A 20009-nucleotide genomic window follows, 5' to 3' on the forward strand; every position below is an offset into this window, starting at 1 on the left:
ATATATATGGCTGTATCATCAATGAGAATGGTATTGGATTTTACCAAATATTAGTATTGTTATCATTGCGTTTTCTTCAACACAAATCAAGCTTTTGACTCGTCTTCTTATTTTCTTGTGAATTCATTGTTACATCAATTATATACCAACTGTAATAGTCAACATCATTATATCTATTTTTTTATTAGTGAAAACAAATTAAAAAGGATCCCATTAGAACCGGTCAGATGGGGAATGTACTAGTCAAACCGGAGAACAAAACGATAAACCGGGAAAAAGCCGGTCGGAAGACAGGCATCCTTACAGGGACCTGTAGTCGAAAGTATCTTGGTCGTTGTTAAGATGGGACCCACGAATTTCATTTTATGAATAAAAAGTTGTAAAGCGATAAAACTACTCAACCCACTTCACCACCCTGTCACCACCCGTACCTGTCCCCACCTCCCACCTCCTTCCAGTTGCCGGTCACCCCCCCTCTCTCACTCTCCTCGGACCGGTCCACCTCCGCACGTGCCAAGCCCCAAAACCTCTGTTTGTGCTTGTGTGGTGCAACAAATAAAAGCTAGAGAGAGAGAATTAAGAGACATTTTCTTCGTCTTCATCTTCTTCGTTTCATTGGACGCAACACACACGCATATGAGGATCAGGAAGCGTTTCTTGTCTCTTTCCGCAGCTATTACTGCACCGCCGTCGTCGGATCCTCACGGCGGTGACCACCAATTACACAAACACCAACAGCCCCTACTGCTGGTGCAACAACAAGTGCACCCAAATGGGAATCTACGTGTTCTTTACGATAATACCCAGTCTCAGCCTTTCGATCCTCCGCTAAATCATCGTGTCAGCCATCTTCCACCGCCCTCCTCCGATCACAGCACACAGATCGGGTTTCAAACCACTGCTTGGACTCCCTCCGGTGCAGGCAGTGAGCCAAAGCATCTTATTGTTTCTCCTCACAAGGTACATCATTTTCACCAACAGAAACTGCACCATATATATACTTATACAGATCTTGTATCTATATATATATTTTTTGTTTTTTATTTTATCTTTTTAAACCTTGAAGGAGCTGGAATCTGAGAAAGAAGAAACAATCAAGACCAGTGATACTTGCAGGTAAGAGATAGCAAAGATCCCATCCTCTTCCCCTCTCTACCCCCTTCTTTCTCCCTCATTTATCGGTTAATGTTCGCCGGAAAACAAATTTTGAATCTTTTTGGGATAGACCCAGATTTTTTAACACCCACAAGCAAAACATTAATTATTATTTTTTTTTAATTCACCGAGAAAAGAAAGAAAAATAATTGCTAGAAGTGCAAAAACACTGTAGAATGGTGTTTTTATATCAGGTTAGAGAGCCAACCATATGTACAATCCCAATCCTTTATAAATTGCACCCCCATGTGGTGCATGTTAGCATGAAAACTGGTCCCCAGCTACAATGTTCCTTCATCTTTGCGCTTACTAAATACTAATGCTCTTATCTTATATATCTTTTCTTTGTTCTTACTTTCATTTTAGCAGTAGTTCATATAAGCACATACGTTTTCTTGTTTTGAATCTTCTTCTTCTCTTTGTTTCCAGGAAAGAAAGCATCGTGTGTGCAGAAGCAAGCAGCCGTGTTCATAACACTGCTTCACTACCTCCACCACCAACAACTTCCCATCTTGGTATGTATATTAACCGTGAAAGTTTTTAGGTATTATGTATGTGTACTGTATGATTGATCAGTTGTTTTGTATCTCTACAGTGTTGAAAGGGTGGTTTGAAGGAGATAGACTGATTCCAATAAAAAAGAGAAGAGGAAGCTTTGGGAAAGGATCAGCTAACCATGGTCTTGAGGAAGATAACGAGATGATCATTGATGAAGGAACAATGAAGCCGAAACCAAAGAAGTATGCTAAATACATGGCAACATGTAAGGAGGTGAATACAAGTACAACGTATCCAAAGAACAAGAAGAATGGGAAGAGAGGGAATGTGATAATGGAAGGATCGAGGTGTAGCCGTGTAAATGGAAGGGGGTGGAGGTGCTGCCAACAAACTCTTGTTGGGTACTCATTGTGCGAGCATCATTTAGGTAAAGGAAGGCTTAGAAGCATGAACAGTGTTCGGGGTCGAGCACAAAAGGTTAAAGTGAAAGAACAAGATCAAGAAGTTGAAATGACATCGATGGATCATACTGGTTTTGAAGATGATAAAGATTGGGAGGAGGAATCAGTGTCATCTATGGAGGGTATGAAGAAGTTGACTAAAAAGAAGAAGCTTGGAGTGGTGAAGGCTCGATCGTTAAGCAGCTTGTTGAGCCAAATAGGCAGTTAATAATAATGCATGGCGTAGCTTAACGAAAATTACAAGAAAGAAACAGGTGATCATAGCACGCATGTACATGTCAATCAAAATCCAGACAATTACGAAAATTTATATGTGATAATCCTAGTGCAACTCATCTATAAAATGCTGCTTAGTTTTCTTTAATTTTCTGTAGTCATCATTTCATTTTTTATTTTTTATTTTTTTTAAACACTTCAATAGAGCCAGAAATATCTATCTGGCAAACGGTTTTTCGGAAGGCTCTTCTAATCTGTGCGAACAAATGGTGATAAATTGCAACCAAATAAACATTTTTTTACCAAATACAAACACCGAATAAAATTTTGTATTTTTGTACAGATTCAAATAATATCCTAGAATAGTTTTGATAGTACCAATTAGTCGCATCGGTTGTCCCATAATGTGTAAACTAGAAGTAGAATTTTCTAAAATGTAAACAATTTTTAAAATTTTATTTTCATTGATCTTTCTAGACCTTTATTAACTTAATTATATATTGTAGCAACACATTATAGACTTCTACTTTGTTATATATGTGTTTCTTTATTGATCTTTAACCCAAAATATTCCATTGTTGTGCTTCCTGAATGTTCTTATCATTGTCTCATGATTCTTCCAATATTACTCTTGGTTGCGTAAAGAAACCCTCGTGGATGTTATCACTAAAGCTTGGTCCTCAGTCACGATTATAGGCAAAAATGGTTTATGTTACAAACAAACTAAAAAGCAGTGTTTGTGAAAGCTTATTTAAAACAACTTACATTATTTATTTGTAAATTAATTATTACGTTGCAGTACCAAAACATATTTTGTTAAAAACAAGTACGGTTTAGTAGATGTTTTTTTTTCTTCCATGTTCTCAAACTGATTATAAGCAATAAGCTAATAAATGAAAATGAAACAACTTATTATATAGGGTAAATTACACCAATCGTCCCTCGTGCATATGTCAGAAAGCGTATTTAGTTCCTATTTTCAAAAATTAACTCGGACCGTCCCTCATGTCGTAAAAAGTTGCATGTTTCGTCCCTGGTGTCATAAAAAGACTATTTTACCCTTATATTTTTATTTTTTTCATTTATTTATTATGTATTTCTTATTAACCCATTAAAAATTATATAATAAATTATTTTGGCCCACCCATTTTAGAATACCAGTTGACCATCTTTTTCGTATATTTAAAACCTACACCTAACCACCGCCCACCACTTATCACCGCCGCTCCGCCAGAAAACGCAACAATGTCAACGGACTTCCGACCACCTCTATAGACTTGAACAACCCTCTATATCCACTTACCATCCTCACTTCACTGGAAACAACCAACATGTTAAATGACTTGACACGATCTACACAGTTGATGATGATGATGGTGTAGATCTAAAGCAGCATCGTAGATTGAGATGGTGGCGTGGATCTGAGACGATAAAGGTTTTCAAGTGAATAGGTGGTGATGACGGCTCTAGGGTTTCACGATCCACACCCTTTAAAACCTTCCTCTGAGACACATATGCAAGAATGTTGTATGAAGATCTTCTCTGGATGTTATTCTAGAGATCGTGTCAAGGGTTTTGTTAGTCGGGGCACTAGATTCGTTTTTCCGGCGGCAAGGACGTCACAAGATTTAATTTTCCGGTGACAAAGACTCACCGCATCTGTTTCTGTTCATCGGGGTTCCCACCACCACCACCATCATCTTCAATCACCATCGTCATCAAGGTAGGAACCGCCACCACACCACCATCAGCAGTTTCGTTGATGCCCTTCTTCTTTCTCCGCCTATCTTCTTCTTGTCCTACTCTCTGCGTCTCGATGGTAGATTTGATTTCCAGATACGATTTATGAGTTTGATTTCGGGTTAGATTGTGGGTTTGGAAATCAAAACTATTTGGGTTTCAGGTTGAATCTTCGTTTGATTTTGATTTCTAATTGATTTCCAAATTCTAAAACCATTTGGTACATGTTTCAGACTTGGGAACTGCATGTGAAAGGTGAAAATTGGGGTGGTCGGAGAAGAGCAGGTCGGGAGAGGAGGATAATGGGTATGTGGGGTGGGATGGGGTGGGGTGAGGGTTGTAGGGAGAGGGGTCCATTTACTTTTTAAATTTTAAATAAGAATAAATATTATCAGATTAATTGAAAAATAAATACATAAGGGCATTATGGTCATTTCAAATATGGAACGGACTAAAACTGCAACAAATTCTTCTTTGAGGGATGAACCGTGCAAAATTTAAACAAACGAGGGACGGTCCGAGTTAATTTTTGAAAATAGGGACTAAACACGCTTTCTGGAATGTGCACGAGGGACGATTGGTGTAATTTATCCTATTATATATATATATATATATATATATATATATATATATATATATATATATATATATATATATATATATATATATATATAGGCTTAGGTTATTTTGTTTAAAGTAATTATTGTGTTATTGTATTCATAAATGTGGGCCAATCAAATTTACTTATTTTAAGAAAGTGATTAATATATATTATTGAATTAAATATAATTGAAAAAATCATCTTAATTAATTACAAGGGTAATTTAGTCAATTAATATAGATTTAATAAAGGAAAATTGCATTTTTAAGGGATCATAGATTCTATTAATTTTAAAAATCCGATTTTACGAATTATAATTCTTTTAATTCGGACATTCTGACAGAATATGTTTATGAGTATATTCAAAAATAAAAATATTCTTGAACCATAAATAATAAAAATATTCTTGAACCTATTTCTTTATCATGAATTTAAAAACTTATTGTAGAATAACAAATTCTTGAACAATCAATTGAAGAATAAAAACAACAAATACATTATTTCTTATAGAATGCGGGTAACAATTGTTAATAATTACATCAAAATCTAACAACGACTAATACATTCTAAAAGAATAATGAGGTCCGTTTCAATTTTGTGGTCCGTTCTTCAAGCATCAACTTCTGTGATTCCAACAGAATTGGAATTCGTCATTCCATTCCAACATAATTGGAATTCTTGATTTCATTCCCATAGATATTCTCACAACTAGTCATGCCATTCCAACATAATTGGAATTCGTCATTCCATTCCAACAACTTGAAAACATGTATGGTGCTTATTCAATGACCACAAAATTCCATCAAAAACTCTATACAAACATTCAAGTAGTCAACAAAAGGTTGGAAACCCTAAAAATCCCTGTTCAAGTCCATTTTGGACTAGGATTTCCTTATTGGGCCTAATGGACCAATAAACTTTCAATTTGACTATTTTGGGCTAAGAACTCTTAAATGGGCCCTAATTGGACCCACTTCCATAAAGCTGAACCTTTTTGGGCCTTATAAGCCTAAAATGGGCTAGTTTATCTAAATGGGCCTTATTGGGCCATAACAAATTTAATTAGCCCTAATGGGCCTTATTAGGCCATAACAAATCTAATTAGCCCTCTATTTTCGGTTTCCACAAGTTTTATGGGGGAGAATACAAGTAAAATGTGTAGATCTATGTGTATGTGTATGTTATGTGTGATTTCATGTGTTTATGTGGTAAATATGTGCCAAAAAGGAAAGAAATCTCGAGATCTATGGCTCAAGGAGGAAAATATACGTGATCTAGGATGTATTACATTAAACAAGTCAAGAAAAATTATCACCTAAGGTTAAAATAAACATGTTACAACATAAAACTCATTTTTGGGCTATTTTTGTCAAATAAACAAAAGTTGGGTTAAAGGTTGTCATTCACGGTTTTATAAGGACCCAAAGGGTCAAACAGTTAAAATAGAAGTTTTTATAAATATTATGCTCTTCAAAGGACTAGAAATGTAAATTGTAGCCTATTGGGCCAATTTTTTGGTCTTTTCGGCCCATAGGCCCAAACTTGCGAAAAAAATGGGTTTTAAGGGACTGAAATGGTAAATTTCTCAAAACAGTGGGTAAAAAGGTAAATAAATCTATTTCAGGGGTTAAAATGACCCTTTTTGCCAAAAAGGATCATAAATGCAAAGTTTTTGGATTTTTGGTCAAATTTGTAAAAGTTGCGAAAAGTTTGGACTATAAATGAAAATCTTTTTACTAAAAGGGCTGAAACTGCCAAAAAGTAAACTTTGGGCTGAAAACATTATTTAACTAAGTCAATGGGTCAAAATGTCAAGAAAAATAGTTTAAGGACCTGAAATGTCATTTTTATAAAAAGGGACTAAAATTGTCATTTTTATTAAAGAATGGCTGAATAGGTCAAACCAATATTTTGAGTCAATTATTTTATTATTAAGATATTTGGGTCAAAAATACCAAATTATAACTATGAATTTAGAATGAAAAATATACATATATTTTCAAATATCGTTATAAACAATCGACAAACTTCGTGCCTTTGCGATTTAACAATTGAACAATCAGACCTTCCGACAATTATACCATACCTAAAACAAGTAAATATTCAAATTGTTGGGCTTGAAAGATTCTAATCATGTTTATTGGGCCTTCGTGACCCATTAACATGACTTTTGGGCCTAACAATAATAATACATGTCTATTGGGCCTCCTGCGACCCAATTACATGCTTAAGGGACCCTCAATGGCTTTTACGTGCTATTGGGTCTCAGTGGCCCATTAGCATTGCTAGTAAGGTCCAAATAAATCATATGCGAAATGGGCCAAAGCGTCCTTCGTATACTCAATAGCCCTAAATAACATACGTAATTAGTAGGACCTTGTAATCCTCTTCTCCTCGTCTGTTAGGCTTACCTTCAATTCAAGTAAACAAAATCAGGTCGTTAATCAAGGGTAATCAAATTCGTTTGGATTAAGTGAGTAATAACGGGCGACACCTTTAAGTGTCGGTCGTAGTCTGTAGTTATAATCAAAGTCTCCTGGAGGGAGAGCTAGAGTTTGTGTATAGATCTATACGGGGGTGATTCCCCCACACCTCAACTGTTCGCTACAGTTAGACTCGGCCAGTCTAGGGTGACAAAATCTTAAGATCAATTCTGGCGTTCACTAGAATGCCAAGACAGACGAACTAGTCATTATCATGCATGGTTATAACGACTTGCATAATAAATCCAATACTATCTGAGTAATCAAGGGAATTCATAATCATTCGTTGTGACGGTATAATAATTCAAAATAATTATATTATATTATCGGAAAACATCGGGTTTTTCGAGGAAATCAACACCATTCACTTGTATTTTCAATAACTATAATGCAAAACTTCTCATTTATACACGCTTTGAAATCATTCATACATAAACCTATGGATCTTTACACTTTAGTATAAACAATTGTCTTTTCAGAAAATATCGGATTTTCTGGGTTTTATAAACTACACAAAACATTTTCATATCAACCCTGCTTATGAACTCACCAACATTCCATATGTTGACGTTTTCAAAATAACTTGTATTCTCAGGTAACAGATAAGCCGAATAACAATACCAAGTGTGTTAGGATGTTATGTTTTGAAAACTCTCAAACAATTTATGCTATCGATATGTAATATTTAGACAATGTACTTGATGTGAACAAGGTCAGTTGTAATGTATTAATGCATGGTGATGTTTATGTTATGCTTCATGTATATTCATTGTGATGATATTCAATTTAAGTCACGCGAGCCCTCAGACGTTTCCGCCGTCTGGTTCGGGGGTGTGACAGATATTAGCCAAAAAACTGCTTTTCATTTCCTTCCCTTCCCTGTCAAACACCCAATCCAAACACCGATTGTTTTCTATCAAATGAAACAAACCCAAACACCCCAATGATTTCTATCTAACATTCAAACAAACCCCTGGATTCTGAAGTGTATATTTTATGCAATACACTCCTGCCCAATTTTGGAATATATATCAAAGATTTTCAGATGTAAGAAAATACACAAAATTAAATAAATAAATAAAACATCATTTATCAAGTAATTATGAAAGGAAATGACATACCTTTAGTGGCTTTGCTTTCATCATTCCCACATCCTAACAGCTTCTCGGAGTTTGTATTTCTCTATGTTATTCAACTATATCTCCAATACCCCCTTTCACTTGGAAAAATTTTAGTTAAAAAGTAAGAAAACGTATTGACAAGTCATACCATCTTTACGAGCAAGGCACGCACATGAAGACGGAAACCTTGCTCCGATAATCAAATATTCCAAAACTCAGTGAAGCAAATGATCAAACACCTGGTGGGCAATGAAAATCCAACACCATAAAAAATAAAAAACTTGCACACAGACATGGAAATAAAAATTAAAAGAAGCTTGAACACAAAAATTGTTTATACATGTAAAGTACAATAACCAACCCTCGAAAATTTATGAAAAAATCCCAAAATTCATCAAGCTGCTCTCACCTCTGGTCACCAGAAACCAAAATCACATAAAACACTACAAAAAAAATGGAAATTTTACAGACGGAAAGTGTATTGTGTGGGTTTTTGATCTGCACTTACCTTCTACAGGGAATCGACCTTCTTTATGGAGCTGAGGGATGATTCTGTAAGCAGGAACACAGACTGCACTGCTGCTATGCACTATGATGGAGGGTAGACCCAGATCGCCGGAAGAGTCATTTGGCTTCTGTCGACCGGAGGGATGAGACGCAAAGAAGAGGAGTTCCGATTTTGGGATGTGTCGATCAGATTTGATAAGTGAAGAATGAAAAAAAGATCGTCATTGTGGTTTTAAAAAAGGATGAAAATACCTAGGTAGCTAAGTCAATGGTTACCATAATTATAGGCTATTATCTGTGGAAACTAATTATCAAATTACCTATTTACCCTTATTTATTTATTTAATTATTTATTTTTATTTTAAATTTTGATTGGCCCACATTTATGCATACAATAACATAATAATTAGTTTAAACAAATGAACCTAGCTCTCTCTCTCTCTCTCTATATATATATATATATATATATATATATATATATATATATATATATATATATATATATGTGTGTGTGTGTGTGTGTGTATGTGTGTGTGTGTTTGGTATTAAATAGTGGCCCAACCATTTGCATTTTCCAATATTTATAACAGTTGAAAGGAAAACCCGACTTGGCTTTCAAATGTTGTATATATGACCATTTTCAATTCATTTGAGAGCACAAATATGGGTGCTCTAAGGGAGGGTTGTATGGATTTAGATGTCACTCATTGTATAAGGGTGGGTTGGTTAAAATAGAGAGCAGTCTTAATGAGTCTTGTGTGACAAAATGGTCCTCTTGAATCTCAAAAGAAAATGCTATAAGCTTGCTATTAGGTCTTCCATGATGTATGAATTAGAATGTTTTCCGAAAAAAATGAGAGGAAGATGGAAGTAGAATAAATAAGGATATAAAGGTGGAGCTATGGTAGAACCTTTTTGAATAGGATACCAAATGAGGTTGTAAGAAATTTGTCGGGAGAAGCACAAATCATCAAAAAGTTGAGGGAATGATGACTTAGTTGGTATGGACATCTCCAAAATAGGCTACCATTAGCATTAGTGATGAGGGTGGAATCAATGTTAATTGAGGGAAGAGGAGGATATGACATCCTAGAAGGAGGTAGTTGTTGGATTAAAGTTTCTAAAGTCCTAACTAAATTGGTATAATGTTGATGAATAAAAGTAAAGTCATTTTTGGGTTGTCATCATAACCAAGAAATTGCTTAAATTGATTTTAGGAGAGAGATAAATGTTCTATTAATATATTGAGTAAATTACTGAAATAGTCCCTGTGGTTAGGTTAAAATGACATGTTTCGTCCCCAAAGTTTTTTTGCACTCAGATCGTCCTTATAGTTTGATCTTATTCGTTACTAGTCCCTATCAAACATGAATTGACTATAATACCCTTATGAATTTCTTTTTCAATTAATTTATTGTTTGTATTATTATTTATAAATCAAAAAGAAAAAAGAAAAAAGGTGTGGCCCACCACTACCTCACCAGCTCCATCCCTTCATCTACCTCCATCTTAGTTTCCACTGACTCCAAATCGTCACTTCCGATGACCACCTTTATTTTGCACCCTTTCTTTGCCACCACTGCCCCCTGTTATCTACCTCTTCTTCCCTTCTCATAATTTCTTTGATTCCTTCATCTTGAAACTGTTGGATTAATGTCTAAGTCCATAACTATATTTGGTATGTACTTGACCCGACCCGGCATGGTCCATTTGGGTTGCACTTCACCGGCACAATTTATATGGATAGTCTTTTGAGAATAGTATATTTATGATTTATATTAATATATTATAAGTTCTAATATATTAATATGGAATCATATTATTTAATTAGTATTGATCAAGAATTAATTTAGAATTAATTAAGTGATCAAAAAGAACTAATTAAATATGGACTCTTATATATATATGGAATGGGCCAAGTTCATTTAGGTTGGACTAAGCTTTCATGGATGGTCCATGAAGCTTTTAACCCATGGATCCTATGTAAATGAAAGGTCATGGGTATTAGGGTTTACATGGATGTAACCCTAATCCTCCATAATATATAAATGGGTCCTTGGCTCACAAAATTGGCACAAGTGTGTGAAAATAAGAGTGGGCCGATTTTAGTGTGCATACATATTCTCTCAAGTTCTTCCAAGGTGTTTTGGTGATTTGTGATTCCATTTGAGGCTTCCACACTATTGGGGCTAAGCTCTTAAAGCTTGAAGACATCAAGCTACATCAAAAGGTATGTCATCTAACTAGAACTTTGTAGTATAGGTGCTTCATAATATGCTAGTTAGGATGAAACCTTGGAATAATTAATATTTGCATGTATAATAGAGAAAACATAGATCCAAGGTTTATAGGGTTGCATGTACACCATAGGAGTGTTAGAATTCCCAAAACCCAACAGTGGTATCAGAGCCATGGGTTGTTTTCTGTTATATTGATGCAATTGTTTTATTTTCAAAGTTGGAAAAAAAAGGAAAAAAAAAACATGACGTTTGTCAAATTTTAAGATAATTACTTGTTTTTGTGAAAAACTAATTATTTGTAAAATTTGAATCATTTGCTATATGAGTTGAATTAGGTCAAATTTAGTAAAAGATAAAATGATATGATTATTTTATTAGTTTTAAAAGTTTGATCTAAAGAGTTTTTTGAAACCTCCATAAGTTATGGATATGAAAAGGTTTTTAAAAAAAAATTGATTCAAAGTTTTTTATGGAGTTACAAAACTTGGTCTTAATGTTTTAAAGAATTCCATAACTTGTTCTTAAGTTATGGAACATGAAAAGTTTCATTATAAAACAAGTATTTAACTCCATACGTTATGGAATCCAAAAGTTTTCAAGAGTTACAAAACTTGCCCTCAAGTTTTGGAATTTGGAAAAAGTTTTTTTATGATAAAAAAAAAGAATTGAATTCTACAACTCTTGGGTTCATAACTTAAACAATTAATTAAATGGTTTTAATTTTGAATTTAATAATTGGAATTATGATGTTTTATTGAATAATTCAATTAACTCTTATGGACTTTATTAATAGATAATTAAAATGTTTAATTAAAAGAGAATTAATAATTCCATAATGACATGGTTTAAATTTAATTAAATTAAGAGTATAGTTTAATTAATAGATTAAACCACCAAGTATTTTAAATGTCTAAAAAACACCCTTATACTATTATAATATTAAAAGTTTAATATATTATATGTATAAGAGCAAGTCGTCTTACCATTAGTAGGCCTCATTCACGAAGCCGGTCTATAAGGGGGGTATAAGGTTACTGCCTATAAAATGGCAGTTTAATGGGTGTCCACTCTCACCCACCGCTTCCTTGACTGGTGGAGGGTCGTTAGCCGAACAGGTAGGACAAGGACTATAATTCTCCCTTCATTAAAAGTATTAATGATAAATACTAAGTAACTAAACTTTTTATAAATTCCCAATCTTAGTTACTTAGGAAAATGTGAATAAGGTGATAATCCATGAAATTACACTTTGCACTTTGTTTAAACCGTTAGTGGAGCGTGTGTGGTTAACCGGCACACTAACCTGGATTTAACAAAGTAGGCAAAGGGTAACTTAATATTTATCATAGTATCGGTGGAGCTCGTGTGGTTAACCGGCACTTCGATTGAGGGGTAAATATTAAGGGTACCAAGTATATTTGCATGGTTACTTCACACCTTGTTTTGTGATCCTCAGCATCCCAGTCACAAAACCTGAAGGGCACACTCGAGATTGAAACATACCATTGAAAAAGTTCAATGAATCTCAAAAGAATCTAGGAGTTTTAAAACCAATTAAAACCTAATAATAGATTTCGTTTATCTTGGCGGAAATTGGTGAATCGTCATTCACCTACCTTCAAATATTTTATAGCTTGGATTACGGCATCCCTCTTCCAAGTTATAAAATAGTTTGTTGGGTCCTAGCCTTAATATATCATATTGGGTGTTATATTAAGGACTTAAATCAACTTTACGTGAATTTCTCCCATTGTTGATGTCTGGTTTAGACAATAATGATCTTCCCAAACCAAGCTTTCCTAATGAATATGACTTCCCGAGTTTGGCTCATGGAAGTCATACTTCTCTTCCTCCACCTCCTCCAATTATTCTCCCTAACCCACAAGTTCAAGGTCACTCAAGCCCTAATGGCAAGCAAGGTCTATGTGTGATCACATCTTAGAGATGAAGTCACATATTGACAAGCCGGGAGAGTTGGGTGTCAAAGTCTTGAGAAAGTTGGATGTTCAATCACTTTCTAAGTCACATAGTGAGTTCCTTTGGGACTACTATGAAACAGACTATGACATGAACCTTAATGATCATATCTATTTGCTTGGTGCTGCTGAATCAGCAATGATTTGGAACGATAGTAAAGCAATTTTGATTAGAATATCAACTTCCCAAAAACTTTATGGACAGTGACAATGGTGACACTGGAAATCCAGAAAAAACATTCTCTTCCCAATGGAAAGGGATTGGCCATAGTCAACCCGGTTGACCAAATGGTAAAGAGTAAGGCTAAGTTTGAGATAGTCCCATTACCAAAGGGTCCATATGTTTATTTTGCCAAAGGAAGGGGCGTTGATTGCAAAGCTGCCAAATTTACCTAAGGATGTTAAAGTCAATAAGTTTGACTCTACATCAGGTAGAGCCCATTATCTAACTCTGTTAAGTTCAATTCTGAGATCCTCATTACATGATGTGACTGGGTCACATGTTGATGTTTTAAGAATCAAAGAATAGAGAGAAATCTTAAAGGAAGTATATGCTGATTCTGATCGCGAAGGTGGATTTCGATCGTATCATAATTTTGAGCAGTTGCTTAAGAAGTTATGATATATTGCTAAGGAATAGATAACAACAATTTTCCATGTGGATTGTAAGGATAAGTTTTTCCGCAAAGTTTTAAAATAAAAGAAAATTGTTTAATTTTATTTATTTGAAGTATCCTTACAATGTCATTTGTGGAAAATTGTTGCTTATATGATTCCACTGACAGCAATATTGGAAAATGGATTTGATTCTTTCATTTGTGGTAGTGTCTAAATTTACCAAATCAGGAAAGTTCCTCATCACCCAAGTTTCAATTGGACCGAAACTTGGAATCATGCAAGTTGAATAGTATAATGAATGAGAACTTTCAAGCATTGGAAAATCAAGACTAATTACTTGTTCACATGGATGTGTGAGTCAAGTGAACGACTAAAGGGATCGAGTACACATTCTTGTGCACTGGTCATGTCCACCACAAAGCTCGTTAAGACTATTTGATTTACTAAAGTTTAGTAAATATGGTTATACTTACAAGTTTAAGTATAATTCTGAAACATTGGAAAAGTTTCAATGTATGGCAGAACGAATGGGAAGAATCAAATTGGGAAGAATCAAATTAGGCAGAAAGATAAAAGTTTCTCAAATCTGAAAAGATGGGAGAGTACTTTAGTATCATGTTTGTGATCATCTTAATGATTTAGAAATCATATCACAATTAGTCCTCTAAAGGTCATCTTACTGCATTCTTATGACTAAGAAGAGGAGTCATGAATTGTTGAAATGGTTAGATCAGGAAGATGAGTCATACTTCGTTCCAAAACAATTATTAGAGTCATACTCCAAGATTGTAACTTGAGTAACATATCTTAAAGAAAGGTTTAAAACACTTGTCAAATGTAAGAGTAAAAGTGTCCTACTCTTGTACATTTGAAATTGGTAAGTTGTGATGTTTTGGATAAAACAAAGACCAACTAAGGCCAATTGTGTGACAACCATCAAATTTCGGTCAAGTCAAAGTCAAACAAAGTCAACTAGTCAAACCGGTCAACTCCATTAACCTTTGTATGATAGGGTTTACGTTATGTAATCACTGTATAATTCGCTATTTTAATGAGAAAACATCATTTGGAAAGTTCATGTGTTTGATTTTCCTTAGCCTTAACAGTGCTAAACAATGAACCAAAGCGATAAAACACTATTGCACAATCATCGGGATTGTGTAGGACACTAAATCATGGCTTAACGGGGTCTATGGACCTTGCGTTGCGAAGCCGGACACTCAAAAAGATCACAAACGAAACCTCTCGCAATCTCATTCAAACCCTACTCAAGATTACTTGACGCTAATAGGATCGAAACTCATACACTACGATATAAATTGACGTTAATAGCAACATAGTATAGTACAATGTTATAACTATAATCAAATTAAATTATGATACCATATTAAAATCAAATCAAAGTATAATGCTCTAATTAAATTTAAAAGAATCAAACTTGAATGTTATAATTAAACTTCAAATCAAAGTAGATTGTTATAATCAAATAATAACTCATCTTTTATAAAACTCCATTTTTATAAACTTTACATTAAATTTTATAAAACTCTATTTTTATAAACTTTACATTAAATTTTATAAAACTCTTATATTAATTATGTAAAAATGCTTGTGTTAGTGGGAAATTATGAAGACCACCAAAGGCAAAAAGATTATTCTCATGGTCTCCCACTCACACCTCCCATCCACTTTCCTTTCCTTTTTCTCCCAACACATTATTCTCTTCACCACTTAAATCTTCTCTATTCTTTCTCTCACTCTCAATCTCGAAATTTCCTCCAAGAATACTCATATTCCATCCAAGAACAATCTATTATACTCAAATCTTCATCCCTCTTGAAGCATTCATCAAGGTATGTTGTTAAAAGTTTCATATTCATACAAGAAACAAATTAAATCCACCAAAATATCTAAAACTCATTTTATGCATAAACCTGATTTTTCTCAGAATCTCATCAATAAAATAAGAAGTTCTAGAAATTTTCAGAAAATAATTTATTTTTATTGAATTACTATAATTATTGCAATAAAGTAGGGCAATAATTCACATAAAATACTTTTTGCATTCAATAAATTCTGAGAAAATTCTGGGATGACCTGTATACTGATTAAACATGATATATGAAGTTTCATGCATTTATATTACTTTTTACTATTATTTATGATTTTATTGATTAATTAATAATGAAATATATAAACAATACTTCCCATAGTCACAAATATCTGAAACTTATACACTGAGCTCTACATCATGTTATAAAACTATGGTTAATTTTACAGATTTTTTGAGAATCATTTACTATTTTTCCCGAATTTTGTGTTGTTTAATCATTAAAATATTAAATAAATACTAAAACAGTTCAGAAAAATATACAAATTTTACAGTAATTCATATTGTATGAAATAATGATTTCCTAATAATTTCATAATTTTTCAATACTGTTTACTATTTAAAACTATTTTCCTAAGTATTTAAGCATGTAAAAATGCATTTTAATGATTATTTCATATAAATAATTGTTAAAATCTGTAAATAATTATAATTGGACAAGTTATTATTTTAATAAGAAATTATTAAAATCTGGCCTAAATTGAAAATATAAATTAATTATGTAAAGTAAGTAATTCAATTTAAAATTCATTTAACAAATAAATACCTTAATATTATAATCAAAATGAATTATTGTTAATTCATGTAATATAAGAATATGTGTCTAATTATTTGTATTAATACTCCATTCTCGTTTAGCAGTTCCTAAACCAAAACTATTAATTATATTAGGTTCTACGCCATTTTGACCCGAATCGTCTATCGTACGACACACGCATTTCGTTTTGGGACTAATGTGAGTAATCTACCCCATACTTTATAATTTTCAATACTTTTGGGGTGTATCATGTGGTTCTAATATGTTCCAACTTCATTTTATTGTTTTATCACAATTGAGACATTGTTGGGACATTTATACGTGAGTCATTAATTGTATAACTATTGTTTGTTTACGCTACATGTACTTGTAGTGCATTATCATTTTTAGTCTAATCTCCATGACTATGCCCATATTCTTGAGGTACGTTATGGACAATAATAGAGCTATTGGGTTGACCACCCCGCCTTGGGACGCTAAGGTGATTGATCGCACGTGGTTGAGTGTGTATGATGATTAGATGCTCCATCCTATATATATTTATATATATACATATGTATATATAGGGTGAGGACTTATTGTTGTTGTTATCATTTGTTAATCAATTTTTGATTTATAAACCGTTATCTCAAATACAATTGTTTGCCGACTTCAAAAGAAAACAAATTTCCAATTATAAAGGTTTCAACTTCACAATTTTCTCTACTAAAATTAGATTACTCACCAACGCTCGTAGTTGACCTGTTTTTACCCATGATGCAGATTTGAAGAATGAAGTTGATGAAAAATAGGTTGTGCCTTAGAAATCCACAAGACTATTTAAATTTGATGTAATAAATGTTGTTCATATTTGGATTTGTATTTGTATGTTGTGGATCTTGTTTGCATACTTAGTACTTAATTGAATCTAATCATATTATAACATAGTTGTCATGAGACTTTGAACAATATATCACGCCTCGATCGATTCCGACAAGGATCGGGGTGTGACAGATTGGTATTAGAGCCATTGACTATAGGGAATTAGGTTAATTGCCTTGACCTAGTCTATAGCCTCTAGGGTCCTCTCGTATGCTAGTTTATAAAATGCACACACAACTGCATGCAATTCGCACTTAGAAAATCCTAGGAATACCTTTGTGTGTTAATTGCTCCCTTATGTGCATACGTATTACTCCTGACACTTATATGTGTGCATACACTTGTGAATATTCTCCACTTTCTCTGAAAATCATACACATACTCAAGTTGTTTAACAAAATGTATATACATATATGTATTCCTTAGAGCTCATAGGAAATTCAAAGTCATCCACTCTAGTTGGGTAGGATCATAGTAATGGACGCGTAGTAACTGGAAGGGGGAGGTGCCGGTAGCCCAAAAGTCCTGATTAGGTAAGCATTCGTATACATCCCAATCAACCGAGGGACCAGTTTGCTTATCTGGGGACCAAAGGCGAGAGTTCCCAAACCTATAGGCCAAAGCGCGTCATTCACATTACTTTTGAGCCATCAAAATACCCGACCTTATCAAACGTATCCGAAAGGATACACTCCAAAATGGCCAACTCATTGGACTATTAAGTTCCCTAATGGGCCTAGAAGTGGGAAAGAAATGTGAAAACTTAGTTTTGTGGGGGCCCACGCAAGTGCTACATGTTTCACATTTAGTAACCATGGAAAGCCCAAAAGGTGCCCAACACTCCTAACCATGGCCCAACAAGTGTTTTACAATTATTTTACCCAACAATGTCTAAAAAAAAACTTTATTTCCCTAATCAATTTACAAATAACTCACAAGTCCATATGCGTGTTTCTCATAGTTGACATGTTCCTTGTTTGGTTGTGGACTTAGGGTAGACTCATTAGGATCAACAGTCTAATAAAATTTTAATTACACATAACTGGGGGCATGTCGAGTGAATCTTAGGAGTGGATCAGACATGGAACAAATCACAAGATTATAATCAAGTTATTCCTACTAAATTCATAAGTCTATTTATATAGACCTCTGGTATAGAGTCGTCAGCGTAGTCGTGTCGGCAATCTAGAATATAGCTAAATACATAATACAAACTATAATACCCAAATTATACAAAATTTTCTGCATAAAAAATCAATAGACAAACACAATGAAACTAAAAAGGGTATCAATCTATCAAGAGAAAAACACATACAATGTAGATTAAAATCCACTAATTATAACAAAATGGCTAAAAGAAAAGGTAAGGACTAAGGATTGTTAAGTCCTCTCTTCTTATAAATAGCTTTGAAGCAAGCTTGCCTAAGCTTCTTTGTTCTTTCTGTCAATTCCATACCTAGCAATTTCTCCATCATCTTCTTGTGCCCTGCTAACGTCTCTACCTCCTCCTTTAATCCCAACTCCTAGTTTTTTTAGGTAGATGCAATATATTTTTCGTGTGAGTTCATAAAATTTACAATGAGTTAAGTTTATGTAAATATAAATCAGAAATCGTAGTAAAACAATTGATTCGATGTGGCATATGCCTAGGGCCTATGTTTATGTTATAAAGAAACTAATAATTAAAATTTTAGAAAATACCAAAACAACTTTGGTTACCAAGTGCATGCATACATGCATGAGTAATGTATAGAAGGTTATTATCGTAGTTTACCTTGGCATTTTGAATGAGGGATTGAAGGCTCTTAAGTTTTCTATGAGGCCATCTGTTTATGTTTAGCTCTCTGCATCTTTTCTTCAACAATGTTAACCCTATCCCTAGTTCCTTTGCTGCCATGATTATCGGCATCTCAAAGTACTTCGCTATCTCTTCAAACTCCAATGGTCTCAATCTATTTGCCACCTTCCGGCCACCGTGATCAGTGGTGGCAGCACTAGAACTACCTGTAGCCTCACCACCGGATTTACAGTCTTCACTGAAACTAACCAATGGTAAATTACCATCCTCCCAACAATCCCATAAGCTTATGTCTTTAAGGGGATCCAAATCGTGAAATTCATTTCTAGAAATGATGTTTTGATCTTTGTTAAGTACTGTGGAAACGTTCTGATCGAGCACTTCATGCAATTTTTCCGACAACTCGTAATCATGATGGTCGAGCATGTCACCACTGCAAAAATCCAAAAAAAAAAAAAAAACTCAAGATAATCAAATCCAACACGATGAAAGACTCTTTTTGATCACTACAAATCCAAACCATGTTTTGATCAATATAGACAAAATCACTTTTCTGTGCGAAAGATGGGGTAATGAGTGACGTTTATATATACCTGAAAAGATCTTGATGATCAAAGTACTGAAACCAATCGAGGTCATCTATGGGGTTTTGATGATCTGCAGGTGGATCCATTTGTGAGGGAGAAGTTAAAAGTTGCGGTAACAATGTGATGATTTATATAAGTGAAGTGGGAGAAGTAATTAATAACAAATAAAGAGGAAATGAATATATATGGTCTTTGAACTGTAACCTTCTTCTTTAATTCACACACATATACGTATATGTTGCCGCAAATTATGACTTATGTGCCTCATGCATTTAATACATCACATGCCTACCGCATATTCTTGACTTTGAAGCTACGTACCAGTTTCAAATTTCCCCAGTAGCACACTTTTCATTAGAAAGTACTCCAAGTCTTCACACATGAACCAGTTAGAAAGTACTCCAAGTCTTCACACACGAACCAATTAGAAAGTACTCCAAGTCTTCACACATGCAAATTATGACTTGTGTGTCGCTATAGGTAACTAATAAAATTTTAT

The 20009-nt window shown here is 34.0% G+C and overlaps 1 protein-coding gene across 1 annotated transcript; it reads left to right on the forward strand.

The window, feature by feature from the left end:
- The first annotated feature begins 553 nt into the window (after nt 1–553).
- On the forward strand, nt 554–2478 carry LOC145135977 (WRC protein). Its single transcript, XM_079070189.1, has 4 exons — nt 554–960; nt 1067–1116; nt 1585–1670; nt 1751–2478. Exons 1-4 carry the CDS (start codon nt 637–639, stop codon nt 2320–2322), a joined length of 1032 nt encoding a protein of 343 aa, XP_078926315.1. The 5' UTR covers nt 554–636; the 3' UTR covers nt 2323–2478.
- Nucleotides 2479–20009: the final 17531 nt, after the last annotated feature.

The sequence above is a fragment of the Lactuca virosa genome, chromosome 9 (genome assembly GCF_052849685.1).
Source record: "Lactuca virosa cultivar CGN04683 chromosome 9, Lactuca_virosa_CGN04683_v6, whole genome shotgun sequence".
Lineage (NCBI taxonomy): Eukaryota > Viridiplantae > Streptophyta > Magnoliopsida > Asterales > Asteraceae > Lactuca > Lactuca virosa.